The sequence below is a fragment of the Limanda limanda genome, chromosome 5 (assembly GCF_963576545.1).
Source record: "Limanda limanda chromosome 5, fLimLim1.1, whole genome shotgun sequence".
Classification (NCBI taxonomy): Eukaryota; Metazoa; Chordata; class Actinopteri; order Pleuronectiformes; family Pleuronectidae; genus Limanda; species Limanda limanda.
The window spans coordinates 20046446-20069946 of record NC_083640.1 but is presented as its reverse complement, the minus strand read 5'-3'; the positions used below and the strand labels follow the sequence as shown (position 1 = coordinate 20069946).

At 41.7% G+C, this 23501-nt stretch overlaps 1 protein-coding gene across 8 annotated transcripts; it reads left to right on the top strand.

The window, feature by feature from the left end:
• The first annotated feature begins 1386 nt into the window (after positions 1–1386).
• Positions 1387–21514, top strand: atxn2 (ataxin 2). Of its 8 annotated transcripts, none has more exons than XM_061071374.1 (26): positions 1387–1859; positions 3356–3386; positions 3768–3827; positions 4264–4335; positions 5534–5684; positions 6544–6558; positions 8445–8569; positions 8765–8856; positions 9053–9244; positions 10142–10314; positions 10668–10916; positions 12307–12492; positions 12742–12921; positions 13100–13207; positions 13440–13510; positions 13608–13966; positions 14135–14198; positions 14301–14447; positions 15070–15087; positions 15651–15717; positions 16562–16755; positions 18989–19115; positions 19230–19421; positions 19526–19737; positions 20204–20381; positions 20681–21514. In XM_061071374.1, the coding sequence occupies exons 1-26, from the start codon at positions 1735–1737 to the stop codon at positions 20710–20712; spliced, it is 3420 nt and encodes a 1139-aa protein (XP_060927357.1). In that variant the 5' UTR covers positions 1387–1734; the 3' UTR covers positions 20713–21514. The 8 variants fall into 8 exon arrangements, with proteins under 8 accessions (XP_060927357.1, XP_060927356.1, XP_060927362.1 ...); XM_061071373.1 differs by having other exon boundaries at positions 15651–15723; XM_061071379.1 differs by lacking the exon at positions 3768–3827 and having other exon boundaries at positions 15651–15723.
• The last annotated feature ends 1987 nt before the right edge of the window (positions 21515–23501 follow it).

Genomic DNA, 23501 nt, shown 5'->3' with positions numbered 1-23501 from the left:
CGCCTCATATATCACAAACACAGAAGTAAGTCACAGACTGGTTGTTTAAAGGTTAGGTCACTTATATATCCATTAAAATAAAAATGAAAAAAAATAATATAATAAATATTTAGTTTACAAGCAGATGTGACAGAGAGCAGAGTGTGACCAGCAAATATGTTGCATTTTTATTGGAAATTGTGATCAAAAACGAATTTGCTTATTGTTTATATTAAATTATAACACATTATATTATTCAATAAGCATATCTTTAAAAAACAAATTAAACAATGAAAAATGTAACGTTAAAACAATGTTAAGATTAGGTACAGATAAAATACACATTTAGAAATTAATAATTCCAGGAGTGTTATTGAGTTGCATGCCAAAGTTAGGGCAGCCAACTACGTTAGCAGTAAGCCCTTCTTTGCCAGCTGTTAAATATTATTCTCTGGGTGGCAGCCATGAGATACAGAAGACTTTAGGATTTCATAAATATTCTGGATGCAAATGATAGTGCAGTGAGTCAAAACCCTAAAAAGAGGCAGATCTAAAAATCCACTGAATGTTTATTCAAGAAACACGAGCTGAAGCTTTTTGAAGGGCCCTCTGTTCCTTATCTGAACATCTGTAGGTAGATCTTCAAAGTGCTGAGTCTGCAAGATAGCCACAAAGAAATCTCATTATTTGAAGTTTTATCCAACAGTGGATGGAAAAATATCTTGAATGGAGACTGGGAAGACTGGAAATAGGTGTCATCTGACAAAGTGTTGCTCAGCCAGGGCACACTTGACTTTTTTAAAATGTATTAAATAAACAGTACCAGTGTATCAGCTATTAAAATAGTGCTCGTGTTTCCTGACTGTTTACTACATGAGTTATATTTACATTTATATTTCAATAACACAAAGTGTATTCAGCCAGTGTTTTGCTTATTTCTCCTCTTAATTTATGCTTTATGAGGATGGTGGTGGTGAGATCAGTCATTCGCAGGATGACGTTCCCCTGATCACAGCGTCCTCGTTATCTTGTGACTTGTGACTAACTCGTTGTGTGTTAATTATTGTGCACAAACAATCAGTGTGTAACTGATGTGTCTGCCTGTGTGTGTAAAGTATGTTCGCCGGCTCACGTGGAAGCCTCCAAACACCTCTCGAGGTTTCACCGACTTCCTGAAAGTAGTTCCTCGTTGCAGCGGAGCTCGATGCAAACAGAGGAGGTTTCTTTACGCTTCTATCACCGGCTTGGAGGAAATAACACAACATTAATATTTTGCATCGTGTCGGTGGATGTCAAAGAACACGGCAACGGGAATGTTCGATCCGCTGCGTGAGGTTATCACGAGCCCTTGCGTCTTTCACATATCCCTCCGCTGGTTTTTGTCCCCTTTCAGACTGTTTTGGTCTTTTTGCTGTTAGCACCGGAACGAACCCGAGATTAGCAGTAAACCCTATTTTGAGATAATTGCATTTTTGTGTTAGAGTCACACCTCGAACCCACGAGGGCTGTGACGCCCCCGTTCGTTCGGCACGTGTTGTCCTTTTTTAAATCCCATTCTTTTTTTCAGTCTTAATAGCAGATGTACGGATTGCTAATTTCGCTAGCCACCGTTAGCCAGCTAGCCTGTTAGCAGCTCACACTAGCCCCGCCAGCTAGCTAGCCTGGTCTCCGGAGTGCTAACGTGCTAGCGAGCTGTCACGCCACCACACTAACCGAAGCTGGTCGTTTTGACACGCCGTCTTTTATGGGATCACCATGTCAATGAAGGCCGGTGGAAATCGCAGCAAGCCCGGCGGTGGCAGCGCCGCTGGAGCCCCTGGTGCCCCTGGAGCCGGAGGAGGAGGAAGCGGCGGCGGCGGCGGACGACAGAATCTGGGCAGGTCTGTCACTTTGGAAACCGTTAACCTAGCGACATAAAAACGCATCGGCGGTGGGGTTGTGGGTTCGAATCCGAGTCCCCGGACCCCACCGGGTTGAAGGGTGGTGGTTTCGGGAGATGACATAAGGGGGAACCAGTAGAAAGCAGCCCGGGTTTGAGAGCGTTCCGTGGGCCTTGCGACGTGTTGGACACCCGGCTAGCGAGGGCCCGGCTGCTCCCTTTAACCGTGACGTAGTGCAATGCTGGATAAAAATGCCCCGTGTTTCTGTGTGGTGATGTATTCCGACATGTTTGTTGGGACATCTTGTTGGTGTGTGTCCGTGGAGCCACTGGTGCCAGTTCACTCCCAGTTCCTAGTCAACCTAGCTCGCGTTAATTAGCCATTTGACAGCCCCATGCTTGTTATTCAGTGCACTTGCCTCATTCGCATTTATAACGGGGACGCAGCCCTGGTCCCTTTCCAGCCTCGTGAAACAACTGTGTGTGTGTGTGCGTGTGTGTGTTCACTCGACTGTCATGTTGCCTCGCAGCGTTACCGCAACATTGCTGCAAAGGCTTTGCCAAGAAAACAGGGCGAGAGAAGCGTGTGGGCGCACGGCATCCGGAGAAGAGGGGTGGGTGGGGGGGCGGGTGTGTGCAGGAGAAGTGGGATCCACACACCGACGGGATTTCAACCTTGACGTTGCCCGTGTGCAATAGTGTCCTTGAAACATGACATTTCTGCACATGTCCTCCCGAGATCCAGCTAACGCTCACTGACACTGCATGTGGGGGGGGGCTGCAAGCGGATTTCTTTTTCTCTGGGTTTAAAAAAAATGTGTCCAGGCTTCTGCTCACCGGTCACTAGGACAGCGTGTCCATTCATTGCGTAGGACGGTCGTCATCTATTAAGGTCGTGAGAAGATGGTGTAAAAAGAATGGATGAGCTCCGAGTCGGTCACACGCATGCAAAAAAACCCTGCGAATTTCCCTTCTAAATAAAGCTGATCCCATTTGCTTTACTGGGGAGGATTCTGAGTGTGTTTCTGCTCCATGTACCACAGCGATCACACTGTAGGGGAAGTGGCCATTGCCCACACTGGATCCAGTGAGAATGCCTGGCCCCGTGCCAGCAGTTGAACAAGGTGCATTTTAGGACATGCTTGGGAAAAAAATGTAGGCTTCAGAGTATTTGCCTGGCAGCTACTCAAACACATTTTTTTTTCTCCCCACCCCGGGAATCTGTGGGAAAACATCAGAATCTACATTGCATTAAACACGTGTAATGGATTTGCATTCAGCAGACCTTTCAGTGCAGATTAGATTGTATAATTCATGTTGGAAGATGATTCTCGGGCTTTACCCTCTTTAACATGTGCAGCAGCAGCTCTGTTCTCTCTGAAGAATTTACACCATCACCTCATGAGACTTTCCGGCAAGCCTCGGTTTGGATATGCAAGCACGATGTTCAGTGTTAATGATGGGGAGTTCTAACAATGCTGTTTTATTTCCTTTCAGGGGAAGACACAGTGGTAAAGGTCCTGCAGCAGTAAGTAGCTTTCTAATTCTCATTAGTTAGTGAGAAAAGGCTTTATTGAACATGGATTCGTATAATTATTAGTTTGGTATACCTGCGTACATTATTTGATCTATAAAGGGAGGTTGTTTTTGAGGATTGACACAAGGGATTAACGCCTCTTCTGTTAATTTGTTCTGTGCAGTCATTAGGATAAAATATCGTGTTTTGGTAAGGTATTTAATTAGGGTTAAAAGTTAAAAAACATGGACCGGAGAGACATTCAGGGATTTGTGTTTCTTAATGTTATGCATTTTAAATATTATTTGTTTAAAATGGCCGTGAGAGCCTATTTAACACCCATCTTCTTTGCAAATGGGAAATTCAGAAGTTAACAGTGTTTCTTTTCTTTAGGTCATTTTCAATGGTGTATATGCAAATATGAGGATGGTCCATGTCTTGACTTCAGTTGTGGTATGTTTACTGTGTGTCTATCTTGCTATGTTTTTGGGATGAGGTTCCACATAGTATCTGCTAAATTGTCTCATAGGTACTTACCACAATGCACAGAGGAAAGAGCATGGTTACAGGAAACTTAGTCTGAAACGGCTGATGTAAATCATGCTTAATGTAAATGAATTAGTAACAGCAGCATGCACTGCAGTCTGTCTTTCACCACATGCTGCTCCTTCAAAATGTCTATGCTGCAATAAACAAAGTCTCTGTGATTTGTAGAGACAGCTGGTTGCATAAACAAAGCAGAGATTGATCAATCATTTGTCCGTCTTGCAGCAGATGGGTCTATGAACCTGCCTTTTTTTGGGGGGGGGTTGTCTAAATTGACATTGACTCTTTATTGAATGCCTGCGTGTTGCATACAGTGAATAATGATCGCCTTTTTTATTTATAGGGGACCAAGTGTGAGCTGAAAGTGAAAGATGGTGCAGTCTATGAAGGAGTCTTTAAGACATATGGTCCAGAGGTAAGGATCACACACAGTGCGATGATCTTAATAGGTAATATGGAGCTAGATTTGTTATTTCCTCAATAGCCGTACTAATGATTAGGGTTAACTGTGCTGGTATGCCAGTGCCCTGCAGACGGTAGCAACATCACCCCTGAGGTGGCTTCAACAAAGATCACCCATTCCACTTTTCCTTTTATGGATGGCAGCTTCATCTTCCTTTTTAGGTCGAAGTATTCCCCAATCTTTCTCCTCTGGGGAAAATTTCATTTTGCACAAGTGAAAAGCTTCACCTGAGGCGAGGTGGAGGTTTGTTTTCTGTCCAGTTCATGTGCTTTTTACTTCAGCTCTTGATGAGATGCCAGTAACGGACATTGTTCCCTGTTTTCACACAAAACCGCACTGATATCTTTTTATCCCCCACCCTTTGAAAGAGTGTAAGACCTGCCTTATACTCCAGGAGAAATTGAATTTGATGGGCCTGCACTGGCAAACACACCGCTTTGTTCTGAGACCAAAACAAAGCATCACATTTGGCTTCTATTATCACAGTGTGTGAGCTGAGCAGTCAAACATGCTGCAAAGTCCACACAGTTGTATTCACTCTCCCCTCTGCACGACGGTTCTCAAAAATGTAGTGTTTTCAGTTTTCTTCAATAGTATTATACAAGTTGTAGTGTTGTAACTTCTTGTTTTGAGTATATTTATGGTCTTATCCGCTTCCATGTCAACTGAGAAGCTCCTCCATCAAGCGTGAATGTATTTTGAATGAGCAGAACTCAATTGAAATTTCAGTGAAATGTAAGATCATATATGATAGTCAGCGAAGAACCTTCAAAGGTTACATGTTGATCAATTGCTTTGTCAAGTGTATTAAATGACGTAAAATGGGGAAAGACGACTGCCAGATTTCCAGAGGCCATGGTGACCTCTACACGTTTCTTGTTTTGTCTAACCAACAGATAATTTATATTATTATATGTTTAATATAACATAGAGAAAAACTGCAGATCCTCCATGTGAAGCTGACACCAGATCATGTTTTGCTTAATAGATTTATTTAAAATATCAATTACTTATAGAAATGCAACACAGTTACAGTGTTGCATGGTCTCACTCCTTGATGTCACATGGTTCTTCATCTTATCTGTAGATGGGGTTTTTGCTACATTTCCGATTCCCCTTTAATCCTGTTTCACCAAACTTTCCCCCTCAGTGTGACCTGGTGTTGGATGCAGCCCACTGTAAGAGCCCTGAGCCGAGCACAGGCCCCAGGAAAGAGGATATTGTGGAGAGCATCATTTTCAAGGCCTCAGATGTGGTAGTGGTGACCTTCAAAGATGTTGACCTGAGTTTCGCCAAGAAAGGTACTGAGCGCATTCATGTTGGTTTGATCTAGTTACACAAACTGCAGTTTTTATATGCCTAAGTACTACACACACTACATATGAAATGGACATTTCTAAGTAGTTTGGCTTTGTATTCATTTCACACACCCACAATAAACAACTGTCCCCGTTAATGCCAATCAGTGCATGCATACAACATATTGATCTTCAGTTTGTATCCGCCACCTTGATGTCAAAGGCTTTGCCACGAGTTAAATCTTGTGCGTGTGCTCTGATTGCTCAGCCATTGAAGACTAATTTGATCTGCTGATTGGTCGGAAGGTTGCCCTGGCGCAGCAAGGACACTCAATAAAGTCTGAATGAGTCTCCTTCCTCTCGTTCCTGTTGGCCCATACAGGTCTCCTTTGAACGATAATCAACTGTGTGAGAGGGATCGTTTTTTTGATCAAATATCTTATCTGGTTAAATTTAACAAATGTGGACTGAGTGGAAAGTTTTGCACAACAGTATGACATCCAAAGCACCCTCTCCTTTATTACTGATAATGTTACATGGTCAACAAGACAGTTAAGTTCAGTGTTTTTAAAACATATTATTATCTTAGCAGTTTTTATTTGGAAGGTTTTTCACCAATTTATATACAAATGGGACATGTGGAGTTTGCTCGACAAGGCTTGATATAAAACCATGAAAACTCCACTCGAGTTGTAAAAAATGGAAACATACTTTGCAATTCTCCTCACACCTCATTGATCCACATCCAAGAATTGTTGAATAGGAATTCAACTGTTGGTGTGATCGGCAGTCAGTCATTCTATCTGTCAGTCCATCTTCTGACTGTGTGTCATCTGTCTGTCTCTCCTCTCCAATGGTCTAGTCTCCTCTGATACAGGTAATATATGGCTGTTTTCTCCTCTCGCACTTCTCTGTAATGCACTCAGACAGACATGCATTATCAGCCCAAAAATCTAACTCAAATAATTTTGAATCTGCAAGTCTTGGGCCTGATCTGTTGCCTTCCTGCTACTTTTGAAATCTAATTTGGTGATTGAATTTGAGTATCACTGACTTTCATACAACCTAAAAATAACAATTCAATGTCGGATGCAGGTCAGTCTTGCTCCTAGTTTTCACCAGATCCCTTTTTGTTAATCTTGAGACAGGATGTTGCTTTCGGTGGAAGAGTTTTCTCTTTCCCCCATATCACTTATCCGTTGAGCTTTTAATTCGATGTTAGCATGGGCTCAATATTGAAGCCATGGACATTATACCTATTATATTACCTAATGCTTACTTATATTGAATCTTTGAAAAATGTACAGCTACTAGTGTTAAATGTTTAAAGTAGTCAACTTACACAACTTCCATTTTGAGTTTTTGTTTTAAACTGGCACCTAACAAATTTTGTATATATCCAAGCACAATTAAAGCTTGTAAATAGGCAACTAGAAAAGGACAGATTTTTTTAGTTTTATCTTATTTTTCAGGGCATTATTTTATTTTCTTTAACATGAGATTTTGCTGCAGCACTTGATTTAAAATCTTACTCGAGTAGAAACCAGGTCAAATCACAGTCAGATGGAAGATGAGAAATTCTCAACATTATTTCTGTAATTCCATTGAAAGCAACAGCTTGAAAACTCCTGACAAACTACCAACTGAATTTGATGTCTTAGCATGGTTTTTAAAATCAAGTTCTGTCATGATTTCTTGATTTGGTTTGGCCCTGAAGTGCTTTAAGGTCATATAAAAAGTCTGCGATCTAAATGCATGTTTGCTTTACCCCCCTCACTATGCTCACATTTGACTTTATTCACAACTTTCCTTATGTTATGTACAATACCATCGATGGACTGTGTGCATACCAACCTACCTCCACTACTATTATTCAGGCCTGTTAGCCCAACTGTTTCTGAGATGCCAGTCAGACATTCTGAACCAGTTTCATGTTAGAAACGCTAAAATACACTTTGTGTTGTGAGATGAGTTGGGATGGCTGAGTTGTGTAACTCCAGGTGGCCGATATGCTGTGTGTACATAGTCCATTGATGCCAGCTTTGAGAAGGTGAGAGCAGACTTGGGCTGACCTGAGATTAGATTTCCTTTCAAAAATAATTGAGGGTTTTCTTTTGAGCATGCCTGTCCCTGGTTTTAGTTGAGGTAACACAATTATTCTGTGAGTTTACTTATGGTCCTGAAAGTTTGGACTATCAAGTAGTTGGACTTTTTTAAATGTTAAAGTCAGCTTTCAAAATGCAGCCCATGGTGATGCATAATAAATGAAGTGGGGGGGGGGGGGGGGTTGGTTATTGTAGACACTGTGTCATACCTCAAATTCCTGATGAAGGTCAGCCAGTAATTCTTTAATTTGTAGATTTTGACACAGGCTAAGAAAGTGATAGAGGATTATATTTCCCCCTTTCTTTACGAGGCTGGATTCATACACTGTCAGAACGATTAACCTCTGTTAGCTTTACCAAGGCCAGCTCAAGCAATAGCTCAAATGTTTTTTGAAAGAATTTATTCTCCCAATCCAGTTGGACCCATGTCTTGTTGTGAGTGGGTGTGCCTGGTGAACCTCCAATACTTCCATTAAAAATCTTCAGAGCTGGTGGCAGAAGCTCTTGAGGCATGAGCGCTTCCCTGCATACACAGTGGAAATGCAGCAACAGGACTGCATCCCGTCTTTGGGCTCCTCTCTGTGTTGGGGGTTGGATGTGTGAGCTTGTGTGCAGCAGTCTGCTGTACACAAATATGTATTCTTTGTGTGCGTCGCAGACAACTTCACAGATGCAGCAGTGAGCAGTAGGATCAATGGCGAGCACAAAGAGAAAGATCTAGAGCCTTGGGATGGTGGAGAGACCCACAACTCAGACAGCCTAGAGTCTCTGGATACAGATGTGGTAAGAAGACAGACACACAGACACATTTGATGCTGTACTTGGAACTAAAGCCTCACAGGCCACATGATGACTTGTAGATTGGACAGTGAAAATAATAGAGAGGATGTTTCATTCGGTCGACAGCATTGATCATTTTTGTACAGACCTTTTTTGAAATTGTCACTTTCTTTGCTCCTCCCTCCGTCTTCATTTCAGTCAAATGGGTGGGACCCCAATGACATGTTCAAGTACAATGAGGAGAAGTATGGAGTGATGTCTACATATGACAGCAGCCTCTCCACATATACGTAAGTTGCTATCTTCACTGTTAACACATTTGATTTATTTAACACTAAGCAATGTGTTCTCTGGATGTAATTCTAAACATCTCTGGACGTTGACCTTTACTCTGCCTTTGTTTACGACGAGTCAAACTTGGAATCGCCTTGTTTCTCGTCCCTCCATCACCCTGCTGTGCTTGTCTGACCTGAGCTTGTTTCCCAGGGTCCCCCTGGAGCGGGACAACTCGGAGGAGTTCCTCAAGAGGGAAGCGCGTGCTTCCCAGCTGGCCGAGGAGATTGAGGCCAGTGCCACATACAAGGCCCGCGTGGCCCTGGAGAATGATGAGCGCTCCGAGGAGGAGAAATACACTGCAGTGGTTCGAGGGGAGAGGGATCCTCACACGCTTGGCAGCAGGTGAGACCAGGGGACACTTATAAACTTGGGGTCAATAAATGCGTCTCATACAACATCCTCATTGTTGTTAACTGACTCTTTAAATGTGGTTAAATACTAGCTCCCTTAAAAATCTAGCAGCACAACACTGCAACATTCATGTTCCCATTGTGGAATGTAGTGTATCCTTGTAAACCTTGCTTTACACTCGTTAATATTATTATTAACTGTGCATAGCACAAATACATGGAGTTTAACTGAGTCAGCAGCATTAATTGTTAACTTCCTTGCCTATAAGTCTTGAACATAAATCATTCATGTCAAATTGTGTTAAGTGATCTAATAAAATATTCCTTTCTCTGTTTTATAAACAAGTCACAGCATGTTTGTGCAGTAAAACTGACTATAAATATCACCAGAGACTTTTTATCATCTTTGAGGGAGGATTTCTCCCACAGGTAATTTGTTAGTTATGAAACAAGTGGAGAAATCTGTGTTGTACACACTTCTTCTTCATTTCCAGTGCCTGTTATTTTAATATGGCCAGAAATGGATCTAAGTACCAGCATTTTTATACACTATCGTTATTTCAATATTCTTTATATTAGTATGAGCATAAGGATGAGGGCACGAGAATATGAACTAAATATAGGCATTCTGATTGGAGAAGACATGGGTCTCAGGCTTGATAAGCATCTTATTCAGGCCTGAAAGGAAGACAAGCAGTTAAACAGATCCACTAAGCAGACAGCAGCTGCTCTCCGAACAAATCACTTCCCTGGTAGTAAAAGAAAACATGCTCATGTTGACTTGGCTGAGTATAACAGAGTGTAGAATTAATTCCGCCCCTTTGTATCTTGACTATTGACTTGAATATATTTAACTCAACCATCTGCCTCCATCTGTGTATGTGTGCAGGGAGAACAAGTACATTCCTCCAGGTCAGAGGAACAGGGAAGCCATGTCTTGGGGACCAGGACGTCAGAATTCCCCTCGTCTGGCTCAGGGCTCAGCCGGGCCCCCGCCCCCCCGACCCGGACCTCACGACTACAGTCCCAACTCCGGAGCCGACCAGAGGGTTGTTAACGGAGGTGCGTGTTAGGAAATAAACACAACACACAAACATATGATGTTACTTGCCACTGAACGTTTATCGGATAGTGAGCGATTATAGTGACTGAAATTTCTATCTTCTCTGATTAACTGATGTCAACTGGTGGTGACTGTGGTTAAGAGCGCCCATATTTGTTGTTGCCGTTAAAATCTTTTCATATATTTATCGTTCTTTGTCAGTTAAATCATTCGAATTCTCCCTTGCCATTCTGTCTCATATTTATTAATCTCCCCCTTCTCTCCATTCCTGCTGTACCTTTTGTTTTCCTCACTTTACCTGCTCATCATCTGCTCTTTGTCATCCTTGATCATTTGTCCTTCCCTCTCTTAGGTTCATCCCATTGGCCCTCACCCTGCCCGTCTCCTTCCTCCCGCCCCCCCTCTCGTTACCAGTCTGGCCCCTCCTCCCTGCCTCCTCGGGCGGCCACGCCCACCAGGCCACCCTCCAGACCCCCCTCTCGACCCTCCAGGCCTCCCTCTCATTCATCCCACCCCTCCTATCCCTCCTCCTCATCCTCCTTTTCCCACCATGGGCCCACCTCGCCAGCCTCCACTCTGCCCAAACGCATGTCTTCAGAAGGTACCCACATCAGTGTGGAGTAGACCTGGGCAAAAGCATGAGTTGAAGGTGGATGGATTGAGCCCAATGTGGAACTGACATCCCCGATATGTTGAAAGCTGTTTGAAACTGTCTTAATAATAAAATATGGAAATTACTTTCAAAATTAAATTTGCCCAGGTCTAGTGTGCAATAACAGAAATAGGTGAAGGTGCTTTTTCAGGCTGATCAGTGGTCAGATTTGTCATTTCCACACAATATAGAAATTGTGAGGATTTCCACAAAACTGATCCTTTATCAGTGCATCAGGCAGCTTCATCTTGGCATGTGGGTGCATCACGGTGTGTGCTGTGCTTTCTGTAGCAAGAGTCAAGCTACTACTACTTTTCAACAGCAGCAGTCTTAAGGACAATATAAGCGCATAACAAAGAAGGAAACTCTTCGACTGCTGAGGGATTGAAAACAATTTTTTCAAATCTTTCAAGATCGAAAGCTAGATAAAGATCTGAATGAAGCATAGGAAAGATGCACAAATGAGCTTGAACTGACGGATGTCTTAACTAAAACAACGTAACACGTTGGTTCTAACACACACACCGTGCTCTAGTCACATTATCTGTTGGCCCCATTCTGTTATCCAGCACATTGACTTTGAAATATATAAATGAGCACGTTGTTAAAATATGTAATTAGAGCTTTAATTTGGTGTTTCTACATCAGTACTGGAGACTGTGCAGGAATTCTCACATTTGCATAAATGGATCCCAAATTTAATTTACCAAAAAGTATTTGATAAGTTAAGATAAACCTTAGGATGAACTTGTCATTTCATTGACCGCTTTGGCTTAAGAGATTTTAAGCCTGTTGCATCTCTAGGTCAAGATGTTTTGGGGTCATAGACACGCCACCGTCTTCCATGGTGATGTATTTATGTTACTGTTCTAAAACGCACATGAAACTCTACTCTCTGAATAAGTGGATATAATAACTTCCACTGTCCAAGTATTTATAGATCACGTAAATGCTTTTTTCAAATGTATATACAGTGAAATTTATCTGCACAAACTTTGCTTAACAGTGAATTATTTAATTACGGGTTCTCACTCCACCTTCTCTCCTCTGTTTCTCGTTCCTCATCTCTCTCGTCACTCGGTTGTGATTTGAAAAGTGTGGTGTGTTTGATCCGGTCTTTCTCCACTAACACGCATGTCACCAAATAACAAAACTGTGTATGGTGTGATACTTACACATTAGATTATGGTGTAATCAGCATAGATGTTTGGTGTTTTTTCTTTTGAGCGACACAGAGAAGCTTCAGAGAGAAACCACAACGGGACGGTTGGAAACTGTTCTAAGTCTTGACTTTACCTCCGCTGTCTGTTCATGGACTTCTGTCTGTCTTTGTCCACAGGTCCACCCAGGATGTCTCCCAAATCCCAGCGGACACCTCGTGCTCACAGAGTGCCACCTTGCCGGACAACTGGCATCCCTCCGGGAGTGGACTTAATTTCCCACAATGCACCTGGAGAGGTCCCGGTGACTACACCAAGTAGGAGCAGCTCCTCTGGAGGGACATGGTCTTCAGTAGTTAGTGGAGGTACAACAGTTCTTTCCTTATTTTTTCAATATTCCTTTTTTTATGTGCTTTTATCCTGATACATTTCCTAACATGAACATACAAAATAACTCATTAGAAAATATGGCCCTGCATTGTTATTTCCTAATTTTCCACATTATGTTAAGAAAACATCTTTTATTTAGAATAGTTCTCCTCCAATGTTGGCCGGCAAATCAAAGTTTTGATGCATTTTTTTGATCACTAAAGTTTTATTTCTGACGTCCTCAGCTCACAGACCTCGCTCCCCTCGTCAGAATAGCATGGGTGGAGCCTCCCCTGGCTCCTCCTCCCTCCCGTCACCTCAGACAGGAACAGCTCCTGTGGAAACTGTCGTCACACCAACGTCAGCTTCCTCTCCTACTGCTGCTTGTCCCGCTCCCAACATGGTCGCCTCACCAACAGGAGACGGTAAGCTTTAAAAGTGAAATGTTCTTATATGAGGACTGAGGGAATAGGGAATGCCAGGGAGGATATGAAATGCCTGATTAGTGTGTCCACAGAGGTGAGGTTTTTGCAGCGGTTCCTGTAACTGTCGGATGCATTGTTCACAAATGCTTGCTCTGATTTTATGTTGTGTTCTCTTTAGCAAAAGAGTGTCGTGTTCAGGAGACGAGACAAACATCCCCCACGGCAAACAAGGAGAACATCAAGCCCTTGGAGAGCTCGCCTAGTATCCCCAGACCAGTCTGCAAAGGTACAGTGGACAGCAGTACTTGCCTCAGAAAAGACTGCGTCAGGCATCAGAGTTCTATGAAGATGTATCACCAGGATTCTGATAAAGTGACCATTTGCTGAGACACTTGTTTTTATTTATTCAGCTGTCATTGTAATACAATTTTAGCTCTTTGGCTGTCTTAAAAATAGATTGGGCCATTCTCTAATCGATATTTTTTGGGACTAACCTCATGTATCTTCCTCTCTTCCAGGACCCCCTTCAATGGCACCAGACCACAGAAAACAAATAGATAATTTAAAGAAATTTAGTGTCGATTTTAGGGTGAGTATCTCTTTCATTCCTATAAGTAACCTCAGGTTTATCAAGCTGATCTAGAGCTAGTGTCCCCCTCCTCCAACTCCCTCTTTTTATTTCCCAGTTGCAGTCTAGTTCAAACCCAGACCCGGCCTTTGACCAGATGATGACCAAGCCACCCAGAGATCCAGCAGACAAGCCTAAAGACCTTCCCCTGGACAAAACCTCCAGCGTGGCGCGGGAGGGCAATGAAGAGGGTGTTGTAGTGAATGCTGGTGGAGCCGCTGCGGGTGTCCCTGCTCCTTCTTCCGCCAACACAAACACCAGTAAGCCTGGCAGCCCTGCTGCTCTGTCCCCATCTCCCTCAGCCCCCGACCTGAAGAGGGCCGGGCTGGACGTGGCATCGCAGGGAGTTCAGACGACGGCCACATTCAGTGGAGCCAAGCACGAAGAGAAGGAGGAGAAGAAGGAGGCTGTACAAGAGTGAGTGGAAGAGATGGTGTGATATTTCGAGAGGAACTTGTATGTGTGTTCTATCCCACATACACATTCTGCTGCCAGAAAACCCACCATAATATCAATAAGAGAAATATATTGATGTAAATACATCCAGACAGATCCAACAATATTAAGTTGTTTCTTCTCCTGCAGTCAAGTGAGGAAATCAACCCTGAACCCAAACGCCAACGAGTTCAAACCCAGGTTCAATGCACAGGTTAGTGTGATCTGCTGCTGATGGACTGCACACTTTAAATAACACAAGACTATTGTTACAATACTGATATGATTTCTCTCTCTTTATGAATCACTTCATCAGCCCAAACCAGCCAACACCCCGACACCCCCTCGTCCTCAGGGCCAGCCCAGCCCCTCCATCGTGGTGCAGCAGCCCCCGGCTGTCTACAGCCAGACAGTCTGCTTCCCTCAGATGTATCCGCTCACCCCCGTCAGCCCGGGTGTGCAGGTGAGACACACGGCTGCATGCTGGCATGACAGATGCACTTTCTCTATTCAGATCATCACCCTGAGCACCGAACCAGTATAAAACTAATCCACGACTAACCACCATCACCTTCATCTCCTAACCTGTTTGTCATCACTTCTTATTTTTCTTTCTTTTTCTGTCTGTGATTAATCTCTTATTTCTGCGCATTTATTTTCAAATTTTACTTTTTGAGGAACCCTCATGATTTTTCAGTTCTTGTTTTTCTTTTTACATCGATATTCAAAATATTTGCATCCCTTTTTCATCACTTTTCTTTCCCCTGAATTTGTCTGAATTTTTTTTGGTCTGAATCGTTTAAAAACTGTTTAGGTGAAACAAGCTTAGAAATGTTTAAGAAAGGAGGAATTATATGAATACAATATGTTGTCGAAATTAGATTTTCAATCATCACTTATTGAAAGTTTTTAGCCCATTTTTTATGAAAGTTATTTATCTATATTTTTTGCCTGTTTTGGTTTAAGAAAAACTTGGTGATCCAACATCAGACACATGTAAAAGATAACATACGTTGGTGAACAACTAAAGAGTGGTTCTTTTTTCCTTTTCTCCCCCTCCTCCTCTCTCTCTCTCACTCCATTAGAAAAGCATAATATGGAAGGTTTGTGAAGATTTCTATTTTTTAAATCCTTTTTTTTTAAAGCCCAAGAGATGTTTTGCTTGCTTGTTGAAATAATTTCATCAGACGTTGGTTTGCCAACTTCTTATTGCAATTCACTTTAACCCGTATCTTACTTCTATTGGTTTCTTCTGTTTATCAAATTGCTGCTGTATTGTTTCCAATAGAAATGCATGTTGTTTGATATTCTCGAGTTAAGGAACAGTATGACGAGCAGGATTTGGTTTATTAGAAAACAAACAATGATAGACAGGAAGAGAAAATGCATGTGTCCCCAGGTAAGAGTTAATTCCCATAACCTCACAGGCACATTTTAAAATGTTCATTTCTATGTTTGCTGCTAAAGCAACAGTTTAAATTGGAATAGTTGATGTCCAGCCCCACACACACGTAGTACGAGTTGTCCTGTAGAGATCAGAACCAATTCACCTGTTTTTTATTTGAGGTCCTTATTGATTTAAACGTGATGCTTAAGTCTCCTGAGACGGCCGAGAGTAAACTTGTTTTTTTTTCCTCTGCCGTTGTCATCCACGCCCCCCCTCCAGTCTCCTGCGATGTACCAGGTGCAGATGCCTCATATGACCGTCAGCCAGTCTAAACCCTACAGACCAGGTAAAGGTGAGAATAACTATTTCCAAGCTCCCTCCCACTAGTCTTCTCTTTTTTTTCCAATCACTCCGAAGCTAAATACATAAATCTTTGTGGGAGAAATACTGTATCACCTTCTCTATTCAAGCTACAGTTTTTTTGAATATTGAAATAACTGGGCAGTAATTTACATAAAGTGAAGGTGAATGCAATGTGGGTTTTAATTCCTGTACTGTTGCTAGGCTGGTGAGTTTTTTTCAAATTAGTTTTGTGTGTCTTTTATAATGAGTCTGCCAAAAAGTACATAGGAGGAGCAGTTCTTAAATCATTTTAAATGTCTTAGCTCAGAGACAGACCAGTAAGTCCGATCAATGAATGACACGATGAGCAGCAAAACTGAAACCTGTCAGAGAAAATTATTCCTCCAGCTTCATTGAGTCTGTCAGGAAGTTGATTCATTGATAAACTGATCAAACTTAGAAGCCTTGTAGGCCAAGAGCTGAACATGCACAATGAAACCTACTTTCTCTAATCAAATACATTTGATGTGAATAAACATTGTCAGAAGGAAAACAATAAAGCAAACAATATTGCACATCATCACCCTGCAATATTTATACAAAAGTAATACAAGAAATATTAGATATTGAAGTTGACATAATGTGCATCAGTGAAAAGTATTTCCCAGTTCCAAAACTTCCGAAATGACTTTCCTATTACAATAATCAATCTCTTTTATATTCAGTTGAATTCAGTGATAATTTGCTTCTTCTCAAACAAGTCGTAGATTTTCTCACTCCTCCGTGATTCTGTTTATAGTTTTAGATTTACCGGATTTTAATGTAATCTCTTAACGCGAACCCTCCAGTACCCAACATGCCCCAGCAGAGGTCAGACCAGCACCACCCGCAGGGCACGCCCACCATGATGCACCCAGTGACGGCAGCAGGACCGCCTATCGTAGCACAGAACCCCGCCTACTCTGCCCAGTACTTCACCTGCAGCCCGCAGCAGTTCACCAGTCAGCCACTGGTCCAGCAGATGACTCACTACCAATCGCAGGTAAGATTTAATCCCTCGCTGCTGGTGTCAGAGCGTCAGGAGCATCCAGCACTGCTCACTACAGGAGGGCTCTGTAATACGATCCCTGTGAGACCAGTACAGTCACTGGTTCCATCAGTGCCTTCAGTCTTTATCCCTCCTCGCTCACTCGTCGACCACATGGCGGTGCCGGTGATCCGGCAGCTTCAGGTGGAGGCAGCACGGTGCCAGCGTTTCCTCACCTCTGATTGGTGGAGCTGAATCCAGGCTCCTGTCTCTTGACCCAGATCAATCTGGTGATACCGTTCATACTCAGAGGGAACAAGCATCATATATTTTATATTTGAGGCTCCACTGTAAAAACTGTGCTGCGTATAACTGGAGTGAACTCCGAAAGAATGAAGCTACTCTTCTTACACTCGAGCATTTTAAAAGATTTAACTCATAATAATTATAATAATAACATTCAACATGTATATAAGTCACATATTTACATGTTATTATTATTATTATTATATTTACTATTATTATTATATATACTGTTGCTGCCATAATTACTATATACTGCTATTATATTGGTATAATTACTATCATATATAAATATATATTATGTTATATTATATACTATATATACTGTACTATTGTTATATACTGTCTAACAATAACATTACCATCATATCATCAGTACTATTACCATCATCTTGCCACTGCACCTTATCTACCTATTTATCTTGTGTTTCTGTTTTTATTCTTTCTACCTCAATATTTTTTATTCTATTGTATTGTATTTTTATTGTATTCAAATATAGCGGCTGCTATGACAACTAAATTTCCCTTCGGGGATGAATAAAGTTATCTATCTATCTATCTATCTATCTATCTATCTATCTATCTATCTATCTATCTATCTATCTATCTATCTATCTATCTATCTATCTATCTATCTATCTATCTATCTATCTATCTATCTATCTATCTATCTATCTATCTATCTATCTATCTATCTATCTATCTATCTATCTATCTATCTATCTATCTATCTATCTATCTATCTATCTATCTATCTATCTATCTATCTATCTATCTATCTATCTATCTATCTATCTATCTATCTATCTATCTATCTATCTATCTATCTATCTATCTATCTATCTATCTATCTATCTATCTATCTATCTATCTATCTATCTATCTATCTATCTATCTATCTATCTATCTATCTATCTATCTATCTATCTATCTATCTATCTATCTATCTATCTATCTATCTATCTATCTATCTATCTATCTATCTATCTATCTATCTATCTATCTATCTATCTATCTATCTATCTATCTATCTATCTATCTATCTATCTATCTATCTATCTATCTATCTATCTATCTATCTATCTATCTATCTATCTATCTATCTATCTATCTATCTATCTATCTATCTATCTATCTATCTATCTATCTATCTATCTATCTATCTATCTATCTATCTATCTATCTATCTATCTATCTATCTATCTATCTATCTATCTATCTATCTATCTATCTATCTATCTATCTATCTATCTATCTATCTATCTATCTATCTATCTATCTATCTATCTATCTATCTATCTATCTATCTATCTATCTATCTATCTATCTATCTATCTATCTATCTATCTATCTATCTATCTATCTATCTATCTATCTATCTATCTATCTATCTATCTATCTATCTATCTATCTATCTATCTATCTATCTATCTATCTATCTATCTATCTATCTATCTATCTATCTATCTATCTATCTATCTATCTATCTATCTATCTATCTATCTATCTATCTATCTATCTATCTATCTATCTATCTATCTATCTATCTATCTATCTATCTATCTATCTATCTATCTATCTATCTATCTATCTATCTATCTATCTATCTATCTATCTATCTATCTATCTATCTATCTATCTATCTATCTATCTATCTATCTATCTATCTATCTATCTATCTATCTATCTATCTATCTATCTATCTATCTATCTATCTATCTATCTATCTATCTATCTATCTATCTATCTATCTATCTATCTATCTATCTATCTATCTATCTATCTATCTATCTATCTATCTATCTATCTATCTATCTATCTATCTTGTGATGACACCTGGAGTTTGTTGGCAGATTTGATTCTTGATGCTAAATTATCGTTTCATAACAAAGACAGTTCCATGCCGTCATCGTCCGTCTCCTGTGTGTCCTTGTGTGTCCTCCAGGCGCAGCATGTGTTTAGTCCAGTCATGCAGGGGGGGGCCAGGATGATGGGCCCGCCCACACACGGCCAACCCGGCCTCGTCTCTTCTTCAACTTCACAGTACCCGGAGCAGACACACACCATGTATGGTACGTCAGCCCACCACTTGTGTATCTTCATGAGAACACAACGTGCAGGCAGTGTGGTGTGAACTGTGTTAACATGTTTTCTTAATAACATTGATTTTTTTTTTTGTCCCAAAGTGTCTCAAGGGCCAATGCCTCAGCAGTACCCCCACCCCAGTGCCACGTTGCACGCTCACCAACAGCACCCGCAGCCCTCTGCCACGCCTACAGGCCAAGGCCAGCAGGGTGGTCCCCAGCAGCATGGGGGTCCTCCCAACCACCCAGCAGCCAGCCCAGTCCAGCACCCACAGCACCCGCAGGCTGCTGCAGGTCAGTCTGTTACTGAGGGAAGCTTTGAGTTCACTCACTGTGCACATGTCACTAGGAGCTGGATATTTTGAATGTAACACTCTGTGTGTGTCTGCGTGTTGTAGCTCAGGCAGCGGCCCAGGCCCTCCACATGGCCAACCAGTCTCCACAGCAGCAGATGTACTCCGCCTTGGCCCCCACGCCCCCCTCCATGACCCCCGGGCCCAACCCGCAGTCTCCCCAGGGATCGTTCCCCTCTGCCCAGCAGACGGTCTACATCCACCCGCAGCAGGTGCAGCACGGCTACAACCACAACCACATGGCGCACGTGCAGCAGGTGAGTCCCAGCCGCCGATCCGCCGGCCGGAGACCACTCCCCCCGCTGCTCCAGCCAAGTAATCTGATGGGCTGTGTTTCCTGTTTGGGATTTTAAATGTGGGCGGGAGGAAATCTGGGATCGGGTCCAGCAGGTGTTTATGAATGGGTCAAACTGTATTTGAGTGAGGGGGGATGCTGCGAGTGCAGTGGATTAGTTTTGGCAGCGTGTCCACATGGTACACATCAAACCGTGATCTTTTGTTATTAACAATGCAATGTTATTTTAAATATATATTTTTCTGTCTTTACAGTAATAGTTTTGTGGTAAAACATATTATTATTGAAGTTATTAGTTATATCACCTTTTAACCACTGCAAAGCAAGCTGTACTTTGTGAATATGACTCGTTTCTAGTCCATCTGTTGGTCTCCCTGTCCGTCTCACTTCCTTCTCTCTCTCACCCTCTCTCTCTCTCTCTCTCTCAGGCCCATATGCAGTCTGGTTTAGTTCAGTCTCACCACCCACAGCCTAACCATCCTCAAATGATGCTGATGGCTACCCAGGGGCCTCCAGGGGGTCCGCAGGCCCAAATGACTCAGAACGCCCTCAACCCCATCCCGGTCTCATCCACCACACACTTCTCCTACCTGGCACATCCACAAGGTCCGTTGGTTTCACTCTATTTATTTGATCAACTAGCGGAATGATATATGATGAGCATGACCTGGTGTCTCACCTGCTGTTTATAATGTGTGATTATGTAGGCGTCCATGAGTAAAACTTTGAGACCTGTGGATATTTATTCATTTGATTACATTTTTGTTTTTGTACAATACAAAAAAAGATCAATATCACGGGATAAACTTTTAAAAAGAGAAGTTCAGCCCGAACCTTTTCTACTGTGTAACTGTGGTCGATCCACCAACTTGACATTTCCCCTCCATCTTGTCTCGGCTCTGCAGTGCAGGCTCATCATCATCAGCAGCAGCTGTAGACAGGGGGCGCCAGTGAGCCGAGGGACCCGCTCTGCGTCGGCGCTCCTCAACCAGAGCCTGCATCACCGGGCGATGAAGAGGACGAGAGCCCCGCCCTCTCCTTCCTCAACAAACATGCTTCACATCAGCTTTTCTCTTTCCTCTTCCCCCCCCCCTCCCAGACTAGGCAATAAGAGAATGTTAACAGGTTGATGCAGTGACATGTTTTAACGAGCTAGAGTTTTAACGGACGAGACTCCTCCTATTTAACCCCTGTTCTCATGCAGACACACACACACACACACACAGACACACACAGACAGAATAACCACACCCACACTTTCAGGGGTCCCAAATTGCAACTTTGAGTCAGCTTGCCAAGTAAAAAGAGAACGAGAGTAACTAATCAGTGAGAGTGGAGAAAGAAAATTCAACTGGAACTTGTATTTTGTCTGCACCTTGTTTATGGAAAAAAAAAAAAGAATCTTCCAACTTTTAGACAGTATTAATCCTACTGTTTATTGCTGCTGCTTTGTGCTGCGTTTGTTTCCAGACTACATGACACGTTTCTAACCAAACTAAAAAAAAACGAACGACAAAACATGACGAGAAGCTTCCTGTGAAATGAACACGTGATGGCGGCCCAGAGGACGGAGGAGAAGCGTTATTTATGAAACTATGATGGCTGAGGTGATCAGATCCCACGTCTCACCTGACCCTTATGTAACTTTTAAGTTAAAACTTTTACTTTGTAGATAATATAAATAATTTAAAAAACAATCAAAAAAATTAAAAAACAATAAAAAAGTTTTAAAAACTGAATGGCGTACTGTGGTTGCATTGCTTTGTAGGTTTCTTGTTATTTCCTTCAGCACCTTCATCCAACACATGGACAAATTCATTAAAACATTTCATTATCTACACCACTGGTCCTTTTGAGGTGTTGTGTTGTAGCCGGAGCCAATCGTAGCTCGATGTTGGCCGAGAGGCCATGCAACATTAAATAAACAATCTAATAGAACTGGCTCATGAACTGGAATCATTAGTTTTTCCTGGATCTTGTATGATAAATGAAAATCTGTCAGGAAAGGATTCCAAGCAGACGTCACAACAGGCTGTGGAAAATATTCAAAGACTAAATTAGGTCCCGGAAAAATCTTAAAATTGTAATTATGAATAAACTGATTATTTGACAATTTAAATATTATTTTGTTACCACCCTAGACTTGAACTTTAGGGGAATTAATAAGATGTTATAAACTCATCTTTGAGGAGCTGTTGTGGAGCAAAAAGCTGAATTCAGATATTGCTGAAAAATGTATGATGAACCAGTAGTAGATCTGTGAATAACTGCAGTATATTAACCCCCATAAATATTAAGAAGATGCAGCTTCCTCATGTTATGTGATGCAGGCCTCATTTGTTCTGGTTACATCTTGATTCTGTGAATCCAGCAGTTGAACTAAAACACCATGTATGATCATTCACATTTATCAGTCTCAGCTTCATACGTCACCTGAACAGTAAATATCTGTTACTGGTTCATTATCTGGTACTGGTTCATCACACAGGCTCATTATCTGGTACAGGTCTCACAGGAACAAGACGACACCCAGAGAAAACACACAAACTTCTCATGTGAGTCATATTTTTTTTTGGTTAGGTTTATTTTACAAAAAGTCAAATATACAGTTGATATATATATTTTAATATAATTTAGATGCTTATAACTGAAAGGGATGCAAACACAATGAACAGGTTTTAAAAGCTGTTGTGGTTTTCATTGGCTGTTGAGGGGGTTCGTCGGGTCGGACTGGAATGTTTACAGTGCTAAGTTAACACACAGAATGAACAGTATTGAGGACACATTCACCAACTGGACATTTTGAAATGGTGGTGCGGGTGCGGGTGGGGGGGTGGTTGAGGATGAACGACACCTGAAGAACACGAGGAATCATCTCAAGCTTTTAACTTGATTCTGAACCATGAAACAAAACAGGAAGCAGGAGGAACATGTGATGCAGCCCTGGTTGTGGAACGTTGTCTGGGATCTTTCATTCACTGGTTTCTTTCCGTCTAAGAGCTTTTTTACAAACGTTTCTCACACGATTCATCCACGTTGAAGCCTCCGCTCGCTCTCTGCAAACCTGAAACACGACGTGAAGCACCTGGGCCTCTCAGATATTGCACTGGACACAAGCTCTCACACAACAAAAAGGGGAAAAGGCAACAGCTGCTTTCTGGCAAAGGCACAGTCCTTCTCCTTAGAAATAAAATAATTCAAACTTAATACTGTTACTTTTGACTCGTCTAAATGCAGGAAGACCAACCGTACTTTTGCCAACAAACGTCTTTGTTTTTGTTCCCCTTATTAACACTTGACAGATGTCGGTCGTGAGCACGATGACATGTTGAAGACAACAACACAACCATTGTACAAATGTTCTTTTGGTAGGAAAAGCTGAGTTATTGAGTAACAAGGTGACTGGAGAGAAAGCAAAGTGACAGACAGGTTCACTGAGGGTGCATTTAAAATCAGCTGCTTAAGTTAGTGTTCAAGCAACGTTAGAAACAAACACATGCGTCGTAGCACAATGTTTTCTGAAGGTCAGAGGATTTGACATTTCATCTTTGGGAAAATTTGATTTGCTGTATGAACATGTGATTTCTGGTTCTTTGAGATTCTGGTTTCTGTTTTAGGAAAATAAATCCAAAAAGCTTCTAAAGGCAGAGCAGCACTGACTCAACGAGGCTACACACGGATCTCTTCATTCCCACCTGGGTTCGGATCGGTTTTGGGTCTCCTTCA